At 50.2% G+C, this 10,795-nt stretch overlaps 1 protein-coding gene across 3 annotated transcripts in view; it reads left to right on the plus strand.

Annotated features, from left to right (window-relative positions):
* The window catches only part of USP4 (ubiquitin specific peptidase 4), a gene marked incomplete at its 5' end in the record, with an annotated part of 56,807 nt that overhangs the window by 25,498 nt on the left and 20,514 nt on the right, over nt 1-10,795 (plus strand). For 2 of the 3 annotated variants that reach the window (XM_006170962.2, XM_027769312.1), the window contains 5 exon segments: nt 2,993-3,133; nt 3,928-4,045; nt 5,344-5,517; nt 9,630-9,788; nt 10,569-10,793. In XM_006170962.2, the coding sequence (XP_006171024.2) occupies nt 2,993-3,133; nt 3,928-4,045; nt 5,344-5,517; nt 9,630-9,788; nt 10,569-10,793 (817 nt within the window). 3 annotated transcript variants of the gene reach the window in all.

Here is a 10,795-nt window from a genome sequence, read left to right on the forward strand (position 1 = left end):
AGGCTTATGCTGTAGGAATCAAACCAGGGGGCTGGCACCTCCGCATCTGTAGTTCTAAGTTGGTCAAAGGGTCCTGGTGTGATGGTGCCCGGTGCCACATTGGCTGATGTTAGAAATCATGTGGTATTTGCGGTTTATCAAAAATCCGTCAAGCTTGGAGATGAGCTCCTCTTGCTTCAGCCAGGAGACGAATTGCCCTTGTCCCCCTATTAGTGGAGGGTAGTAGGTTTGAGACATTTAGGAAGAGATGGATATAGTTGAAGAAAAATCTAAGGATATAATAAAATTTACTTTTACAGAATCTTTCAGTAGATGAAATCTCACAGTTGGTGGTTTCTTCACCGTGTGGTTCAATGTCCCTATTTGTAAGAACAAATAACTTTTATTTTTAAGAATTATTTTATTTTACTTTATTTATTGACTTTCATTTTTATTTGACGAGAGAGGGACAGAGCAAGAGAAAGAGAGAGAGTAAGAAAGCAAGCCACCAGGTCTAGGACTCAAACCGTGGTCAGCCATGTGGGAGTCCAGCACCCTTAACCACCATGCTACCTGCTGACCTCAAGAAATAACTTTGAAGGAAAAATGGTATTAGCTTAGAATATGAAGCATATCTCCCCGATTGCAGAAAACTAACTCAGAAAAATCTGGCGAGATTAAGCAGAAATGGCCAAACACGTAGTGGTGTTCCGTGGACTCAGTCGGCCTGGTCCCAGTGTCAGAAGCAAGCATAACCATTGCTGTGTCCTCAGCCCACAGGGCTGCGTCCCTGGAAGCCGTGGGCTATGCCGTTGATACTTTGAAAGCCAAGGTACTATATGGAAAAAGGAAATGGACAAAGGGTCTTCCTAGTCTTGGAAAAGAAACAGTGCATGCTTCTGGGCAACCCACGATCAGTCACCGACATTTTCAGAGTACTACGTCTTAAATTTGGTAAACATTTTATCGTCGATGACATGTTGGATTTTCTTCTCCACAAACTGAGATAGTTTACTGAAGCACAGTCTTACACCGGTGGAATGAAAGTAAGATAGATGGTTTGTAGGTAGGTGGGTAGGTAGGTAGGAAGGTAGGAAGGTAGGATAAGGCGTTCTTTAGGCTCTGGAGCTAGAGAAAGGACCTTAGGGAAGAAGTGAGGTCATTTCAACATGAGGAAAGAGGTCTGTGGTGGACATGTGCTTCCATGACTGATCTGTAATTGTACTTAACTCCCACTGAGGTGTGACCCCTCCTCACCAACATCACTTCTCAGGGAGAGCTTCCCTTATGCCGCATCATGCATGCTCCATGATGACATCATTAGATGCATGGTGGCAATGTTGACAAAACCGAAAGTATAAAAAGTCAGTATCAGAGGCCAGCAGGTAGCATGGTGGTTGAAGCACTGGACTCCCACATAGCTGATCACAGTTCGAGTCTCGAACCTGGCGGCTTGCTTTGTCACTCTCTCTTTCTCTCTCTCTCTCTCTGGTCAAAATGGAAGAATAATGATAATAAATAAAAAATTAAAAAGAAATAAATCTTTTTTTTTTTTGAGAGGTTTTCGCTACAGGGCGCGGCGCGTGTGCTCGCCAGACAGAGAGAGACAGAAAGCGAGAAATTACCCCCTAGGGGCGATGGTCACGCCGCAATCTCTTCTCCATTCTCCTCTCGGGATCTTGGGCACGCACGCACATGCGCCCGGTGTGAGTTTTAAGCCACTGGGTCGGGGACGTGAACTGCGGTCGACTACATGGGAGTCCAGCGACATAGCCATTACGCTAACTGCTGGTTCCCATATTTATTAATTTATTCTTAATTTGAGCAGAGAAAGACACAGAGAGAGATAGAGAGGGAAACTGAGAAAGCAAGCCACAAGGTCCGGGACTCGAACAATGGTCGGCCACATGGGAGTGTCCAGCACCTTAGCCACCACACCACCTGCTGGTCCCCACAATCATGTAGTTTTTAATTGATCAATCAGTATACTACCTTGATAGATTGACTTTTTTTTTTTTTAAGAATTATTTTATTGAACTTTATTTATTTATTTAAATTTGACCAGAGAGGGACAGAGAGAAAGTGCAAGGGAGAGAGAGAGGGAAGTTGAGAAAGTTGAGAAAGCAAGCTGCCAGGTCCAGGACTCAAACCATGGTTGGCCATGTGGGAATCCAGCACCTTTAACCACCATGCCACCTGCTGGCCCCGATGGATTGACTTTTAAGTCCATAGTTTTGGGTTTCTGAAATTTTTTTCCTGTTTTCTTGACATATTATTGACAAATAAAAGTTGTTTGTATTTATGGTAAAAAAAAAATAATTCAAACCAGGATGCCCTGATGGTCAGCCCTCTGGTCGACTACACTGATGTCCCGTACGTGACCGTGAGAACTGGTAAGATGGGAAGCCAGTTAATTTCTTGGCGCTCATTTAGCTTGAAATAACATGAAGACAGACTTTAAAAATTTTTTTTAAGAATTATTTTATTTAACTTTATTTTTATTTTGACCAGAGAGGGACAGAGTGAAAGAGGGAAAGTGAGAAAGGAAGCTGCCAGGCCCAGGACTCGAACCACAGTCAGCCATGTGGGAGTCCAGTGCCCTTAACCACTGTACCACCTGCCGGCACCTGACATTTTTTCAGTAACTGAATACAGAGAATGTTTGTTTGTTTATTTATTTATTTAAAGAGATTTTTGCTATAGGGCATTTGCACTCGCTGAGAGACAGAGAGACAGAAAGCAAGGAATCATTCCCCGGGGGATGGCCATGTGGCAGTCCCTTCTGCATTCTCTTCTTGGGATTTTGGGCTCACATGCACACCTACCTGGTGTGCATTTCAAGCTGCCAGGTCCAGGACTTGAACCACAGCCAGCCACGTGGAATTCCAGCACCTTAACCACCACACCACCTGCTGGTCTTGAGAATGTTTCCTACTGAGGAGGAGACCTAAGGCAGTAAACAGGGCTCGCTCTTTGCCCAACGTCAGTAGCATTGTCTCTGCTTCTCTCTCAGATCAAGCACTGCGCCTAGCAGAAATTTTACTACCTCTCCAAAATCACCAGCAAGTCCCTACTCCTCGGTGTCTGCCTCTCCCGTTGCTAATGGTGATAGCTCTAACACCTCTGGGATGCACAGCTCCGGTGTCAGCAGGGGGTAAGAGCAGGTCCTTGCACTTCCGCTGCTTGTCCCTCTGAGGCCTTCCCCAGGCTGTACCTGAGCACTCCTCCACCGTGACAGTGACACTGAGCAGAGTGGTTGGAGCTCCCTGTGGGCACGTGCTGGGTGTGGCTTTCGCTCCATTTCACCCCTACCATGGAGTGTGCCTCCTGGTTCTGGCTGTCGTTGCTTGTCCTGCGAGCTGGTGTTCTCCCTTCAGCCTGGGCCACTGGTGGTCTGGGAGTCACTGTCTTTGTCTGTGAAGTGATGGGCTGGCCAGGTGGCAGGGCAGCTGTGAGGGGACGTTGTCAGCTGGGGAGGGCCCTGCCTGGTTCCCCTCTGCATGGCCGTGACCCTTCCTCCAGCATGTCAGGAGCATGTGCCACATGGCGTGGACAGGGTAGAAGAGAGGCCTGCGGCCTGAACACCAAGTCTCAGTGGGAGCTGGGGTGGCCTGGTGGGCTGGGGCAGGTGCCTGCTCTTGACCTTGTAATGAAGTCATCTGGCAGGCAGCCGTCTGGAGGGGCATAAAATGAGTGTTTTCAAAAGCCTGAGGAGGGAAATCCAGACAGCATATCTCCCCTATGGTTGTGCTTCCCACCCGCCCGCGTGTCAGGTCAGTGGTCGGGAGAGTCAGGGCAGGCCTGGCAGGCTGGAACGGGGAGTAGAGAACCGCATCGTGTGGTTACTCCCGGGCCAGAGTTCCAGAGGCCCCAGAATGCTCCAGAGGGTGTCGTGAGGGCGCGTGTGCGGCACCTGCTTTGACTGCTGATGTGGATTGTGTTTTTCAGCGGATCTGGCTTCCCAGCGTCATATAATTGTCAGGAGCCCCCGTCACCTCACATTCAGCCTGGGCTCTGCGGCCTCGGGAACCTGGGGAACACCTGCTTCATGAACTCCGCCTTACAGGTAGAGGGAAGAACCTGCCATCCGAATGACAGTCTGGAGGCTTGGGTGGGGGTGGCCTGCTAAGGAGCTGGGTGGATCCTGGCCCCGTGGACCCCCCTTGTCCTGCGGTGGTGCGTCAATGGCCTCGTCCAGGACTCCTCGTGCTGGTTGGCATAAACGGGTCTTACCAGTGCTTGTGATTCCAAAATGTCGCCTTAATCAGCTCTTGGTTTGGTTTTACAGTAAAAATATTTTAAATTTTATTCACCACTAGGGTATGGTTTTCCTAAAAATTATTAGAGTACAGACCAGGGGGATTGAGGCGTGGCCGTGCCCCACGCAGGGGTTTTCTCTCTTTCTCTATCTCTGGCGAGTGCATTTGCCCCCTGGCATCAAAACAACAACCATAACAAAAAGATGCCGCCTTTGGCCACGCCTGAGAGCTTCTTCAAGATCTTGTCTCAAGGGACTGAGCTGCAAGTGGCCATCAGCTTGGTCTTCTTGAGACTGCGTCTTTCGGTCATGAGCCTTCAGGGGACTTGCCAAGTGCTTCTTTTTGTTGGGACCTTAGTGACCATGTCCTTGTGTACTTATTAAACACATGTGTTCATACACACACACATGCACACACACACGTAAATGGTACGAAGCGTGTTCACTCATTAGAGCTGGGTGGAGAAAGCTCTCTGCACGTGGCATGGTCAGACCGCATTCCCTCCTGATTTTTCCGTCCTGTTGGGATTTTGGGTGCGCACACACAGGCCCATCATGTTATTTATTTGTTTATTTTTTAAGAGAGATTTTTGCTACAGGACACATGTGCTTGCCAGAGAAACAGAGAGACAGAAAGCAAGAAGTCACGCCCCAGGGGAATGGCCATACTGCATTCCCTTCTCCTCCATTCTCCTCTTGGAATTTTGGGCATGCGCACACATATATCTGGCGTGAGTGTCAAGCCACCAAGTCTGGGACCTGAACCGCAGTCAGCCATGTGGGAGTCCATGTAATGGTTACATCTAACCATTACACCATCTGCTGGTCCCAATGGACAACATATTTTTTTTAAATTTTTATTTATTTATTTCTGAAACATTTTTAAAAATTTACATTCATTTCCTAAGCATCATCACAACCCCAGCATAAAAAATATGCTTGGAGAGCTTCTAAGCTCTCCGCTGAGATTTGAACCACTGTCAGCCTTGTCAGATTTGGCTCCCTTCACCACTAGGCCACGGGCCAGCCCTCAGTGGCTCTCTAGCTGAACTTGCGTGTCAGTGCTCTCTAGAAGGGGTGTAAGCTCTGACTGCGTTCCGTTTCAGTGCCTGAGCAACACTGCACCCCTGACCGACTACTTTCTCAAGGATGAGTATGAAGCCGAGATCAACAGAGACAACCCCCTGGGGATGAAAGGGGAGATCGCAGAGGCCTACGCGGAGCTCATTAGGCAGATGTGGTCTGGAAGGGAGGCTCACGTGGCACCCCGCATGTTCAAAGTAGGTCGAGACCCGTGCTTCCTTTCTGCCGTTGCGGGACAGTGGCTTGCATTGTGACCAGGCAGTTCCTTGCATTTGGAGATTCAGATGGGATCAGAAGCTAAAAGCACCATGTCCACGCTCCTTCTCGTCTGTCATTCAGTCATTTAGCACATGCTTGTCATGGGTGTCCCCAGTGCGCGCCTCTGCCGGGGCTATCCCGGATGTGAGCTGCACGTTGGTTGCCCAGAATGCTGTTGTCTGGGCTGGCGGTACCGAGGTGGTCGGCGGTTTACTCCCAGGTCCTCGGAGCTGGGCCCTGCCGTCCCCCATGGTTTGAGCAGGGCACCCTCAGCCAGGTGTGGGCCGCATTCTGTGAAGGTGATGTGAGGGCAGTTTTCCCTTGAGTCACTCAGCCAGGATGAGCTGGGAAGGGGGCGAGCGGACGGCACTGGGCACTTGGGACGTCGGCCTCCTAGCACCATCCGAGCCTTTGCTGCCGGGGAGGGACATGCCTGACCCCAGGTGTTGAAATCTGAAAGCTCCCCTTTGGCTGGTACCACTGGGGTTCCAGGAGCCTCCACGAACCACATGATAAGAGAAGCGCGCACATTTCTGATTCCGAGAGGAGCGAAAAGAGCACCTTCACTTCATGAGGAAACCTCAACCTCTGGTGGCTCGAAATCAGAAGCTTCTCTTTTGTCCCCTTGTTGCATGAACCACTGGGAAACACATGCGAGTTACTGTGCACGTACTAAGTCATAGAGGACCCGGAATGCAGTGACGCACACCAGCACTGGGCTCCAGCTGTGCGCAGTGGGACCGGCAGATGGTGTCTAGGGCAGGGGGAGTGGTGTAGAGCTCCCTGGGTGTGGCGGGGCCTGTCTGCCCTGTCTGCCATGGAAGCCACTGGCTCGTGCTTCGAATCCACTGGCTCTTGCCACCGAGCACTTGACATGTGTTAGTGTGACCAAGGAACTGACTTTGGTTGTTGAAGAATTACTTTATTTATTTATTTAAATTTTGACCAGAGAGAGAAAGAACGAGGGGAGAGAGAGAGAAAGCAAACCAAGTCTGGGACTCAAACTGCAGTCAGCCATGTGGGAGTCCAATACCCTTTTTTTTTTTTTAAAGAATTATTTTATTTAACTTTATTTATTATTTTCCAGTTTGATCAGAGAGACACAGAGAGAGAGAAAAAGAGAGAGAGAGGAAGTGAGAAAGCAAGCCACCAGGTCCGAGACTTGAACCGTGGTCGGCCATGTGGGAGTCCAGCGCCTTTAACCACCATGCCACTTACTGGCCCCAGGAATCTAATATCCTTAACCACCACACCACCTGCGGTTTTTGTTTTGTTTTGTTTTGTTTTTGCCATTGGTCACACGCACTCGACAGAGAGACAAAAAGGAAAAGTGAGAGATCACCGCCCCTCCCATGAGGAAGACCAGGGTTCTTCTCCCAGGGTTTTGGGCATACACACACTTGTGCCTGGCATGGTTTCCAAGCCACCGGGTCCAGGGCTTTAACCGTGGTCAGCCATTTGGGAGTCCAGCGCCTTAACCGCCATGCCACCTGCTGGCCCTCAGGAACTGACTTTTAAATTATATTTAATTTTACTTGTTTTCCATTTAAATAGCCATGTGCAGTTAGCATCTCCTGTGCTGGAGGACTCAGGCAGAGCAGCACACTCCAGTTTCAGGGTGCCTCTGCATGTGGGGGCCACACACACTGCTGACCCTTGCCTCCGTGGGTCTGGATAAATGGGGCTGGGGCCGCCTGAGAATGTGCTTTTGCACCGAGCACCTGGTGACGGAGGTGCTGCTGGGGGGGACCACACTCGGGGTCCCTGGTAGACAGCAGTGCTGGGAGTTACTTAGCAACATCAGGGCCGTTATGTAGAGGAAGAACGTTCTAGCTGATACTTGGATCATTTATTAAGTGTTTTGTTTATTTTTTAAAATTTTACCTGAGGGTACATGTGCTCCTAGAGAGGTAGGGAGAAAGCACCCTCCGTGGGGAATGTTCACGTCACAATTCCTTCTCCTCCATTTCTTCTTCCTTTTGGGATTTCTCTTGGCCACCTGGGAAACGTGCTTATGCACCTGGCATATTTTTCAAGCCACCAGATCGTGGTGGCCATGTGGGATCCAGCGCCTTCAGCATCATACCTCAGGTGGGCCCAAGATTTTATTTATTAATTGCCAGGGCGTGCATGCACTTGGAGAAGAGTGAGTGAGCACCCTAATTGGGTGTGGACACACTGCAATCCTTTTTTGTCCATTCCTCTCTCCCATCAGGATCTGGGGCTCACGTGTACAGGTGACCGGCATGTTTCTCAAGCCGCTAGGGCTGGGATTTGAACTGCATTTAGCCAAGCGGGATCTGGCTTCCCCCACACTTGCAAGGAGTAAAGTTTGTTTTGTTTTATTTTTTTGGAGAGGTTTTTGCTATAGGGCGCGTGCGCTTGCCAGAAAGATAGAGAGAGACAGAGAGACAGAAAGAGAGAAATCACCCACCCAGGGGGCATGACCATGCCGCAATCCCTTCTCCTCCATTCTCCTCTCAGGATCTTGGGCATGCAGGCACACATGCCCGGCGTGAGTTTAAGCCATTGGGTCCGGGACTCGAACCGCGGTTGACTACGTGGGAGTCCAGCGACATAGCCATTACTAACTGCTGGTCCCAAGTTTATAAAGTTTGTTTAATTTTTTTTTTTCTTTTTGGAGAGGTTTTTTTCGCTATAGGGCGCGTGCGCTCGCCAGACAGACAGAGAGAGACAGAGAGACAGAAAGCGAGAAATCACCCCCCGGGGGGATGACCATGCCGCAATCCCTTCTCCTCCATTCTCCTCTCGGGATCTTGGGCACGCACGCACATGTGCCCGGCGTGAGTTTTAAGCCACCAGGTCCGGGATGCGAACTGTGGTCCACTACGTGGGAGTCCAGCGACATAGCCATTACGCTAACTGCTGGTTCCCCCAAGTTTATAAAGGTTTTAATGAAGGTTACAACTCCAGACCAAAGAAGGGTGTTGGAAGATTTGTATCAGCCCTTAGGTGTGGTTGGTCAGGTGCCCTGGCCCCTCTGTTAGAGTAGAGTGAGGCCAGCTTCCAGGTCCATCTTCCCGGCCCTCGGACTGGAGCCTTCTGTCTGTGGGATCAGTAGCCGCCTTCAGGATCCTCAGGAGTTAACCAGGCTACTTGACCAGGCAGACTTCCTCACTGTCCCACCTGACTCTGCAAAGCTTTTTTTTTTTTTTAAGTTTATTCATTTATTTCTTCCATGAGAAAGAGATGAAGAGAGGGCCACCCCTGTGGTCTATTGGTTAAGAGAGCCAGAGTCCATGTAGCCAGCCATACAATTTAAATCCTGGCCTTGGTAGCATGAAAACATGCTGAAGGCTTATGCATGCATGTCCCCAGTTCTGACAAGTTTGAGGAATGGCGGAGAAGGAATTGCGGCATGACCATGTCTGACAGGGGCACCCCAAGGAGGTATTTTCTTTTCTTTTTTTTTTTTTTTTTGGAGAGGTTTTTCACTATAGGGCGCATGCGCTCGCCAGAAAGACAGAGAGAGACATAGAGACAGAAAGCGAGAAATCACCCCCCAGGGAGGATGGTCCCGCCGCAATCCCTTCTCTTCCATTCTCCTCTCGGGATCTTGGGCATGTACACACATGCGCCCGGCGTGAGTTTTAAGCCATCAGGTTCAGGACGCAAACCGTGGTCGACTACGTGGGAGGCCAGCGACATATCCATTACGGTAACTGCTGGGTCCCAGGAGGTATTTCCTTTCTCTCTGTGTGTCTCTCTGTGACTCTGGTGAGCACGTATGCCCTCTTGCAGAATTTTTTAAAAAGAGGGAGACAACACCTCCTACAAGGTCTTGGTGACTTAATCCACTCCTAGTCTTCAGCCAATCCCAGATCATGGGCAGGCTGTGTGCACCACCTACTCAAGGAGGTCTCCAGACGGGAACCTGGAACCTTGCCATGGGGGATCGCCTCAGAGCATTGCCTTCCACCCTGTGTTGCCGTCCAGTCCCTCCATAAAGCTATTTTCGATGTCAGTTTCCCACCTGCCTTCACTGTCTCTTGATATATCATGCCTTCTGATGCAGTTGCTTTTGTCGTAGACCCAGGTGGGACGTTTCGCCCCTCAGTTTTCTGGCTACCAGCAGCAAGACTCTCAGGAGCTGTTAGCTTTTCTTCTCGACGGCTTGCACGAAGACCTGAACCGAGTAAAGAAGAAGCCCTATCTGGAGCTGAAGGATGCCAACGGGCGGCCTGATGCGGTATGGCACTGAAGAAGACTGAGCAGTAATGTCCCTGAGGAACTGCCTCTCCTGTGCAGGCAGGGACGTTCTTCTGGCCCTGGGTGCCTCTCACTCTTGCTAGTGACGGTCCTGGACCCTGGTAGAGATGTATTCCAGGTCAAAAAGGGGCTAACTCTGGTCAGGCTGAAAGCTCCTCTTGGGCTTAAGTTAGTCGGCTTGCTCAGTGTGATGGTGACCCGGCGACTAGCACGTTCTGAGGGCCGCGAGCACCTCAGTGTGCACCCTTGGGACTATTGCTCGAAATCCATTCGTTGCCCAGTTAAATAACTTGTTATTGCTATTACCCGGGTATTTATTTTCACTTTGTGGCCTTGGTTTTCAGATGTCTGAAAGGGGAGTTTAGTACCTTGGTTACCCTGTCACAGTGCGACCAGCAACCTGAGTGCTCTAGCGTTAGCGTAGCGTTTAGATCCTAAAGGAAAAACCGCGGGTTAGCTGGGTTGTAGTATCAATGGCTCCACAGAAACATCGTGGGCAGTGCCGCTTGCACCGGTCAGCTCAGTGCCACGGCGTCCTCAGGGCTTGTTTCCTCTCAGAGGATGCAGACTCCTCGTTTCTCAGAGGCTCTGAGAGGGATTGCAGTGAACTGGCGTGTGGCATGCCCATGGTGTGCTCTGAGCAGCCCTGGCTGTACAGATCACCTCCTGGTCCACCTTGGAGTGTGAATGCTCCGAAGCGCAGGGGGAGGGACTGAGAGGTGCCAAGAATGTCCTGTTTATTCTTTCCGCTTTCTTCCAGGTGGTGGCAAAGGAAGCTTGGGAGAATCACAGGCTGAGGAATGATTCTGTGATTGTGGACACTTTCCACGGCCTCTTTAAGTCCACTCTGGTTTGCCCAGAATGTGCTAAGGTCTCTGTGACCTTTGACCCATTCTGTTATCTAACGCTCCCACTACCCCTGAAGAAAGACCGCGTCATGGAGGTCTTCCTGGTTCCTGCTGTCCCTCGCTGCAGACCTACCCAGGT

This window comes from Tupaia chinensis, unplaced genomic scaffold, assembly GCF_000334495.1.
Source record: "Tupaia chinensis unplaced genomic scaffold, TupChi_1.0 Scaffold149184_1, whole genome shotgun sequence".
NCBI classification, from domain to species: Eukaryota; Metazoa; Chordata; class Mammalia; order Scandentia; family Tupaiidae; genus Tupaia; species Tupaia belangeri.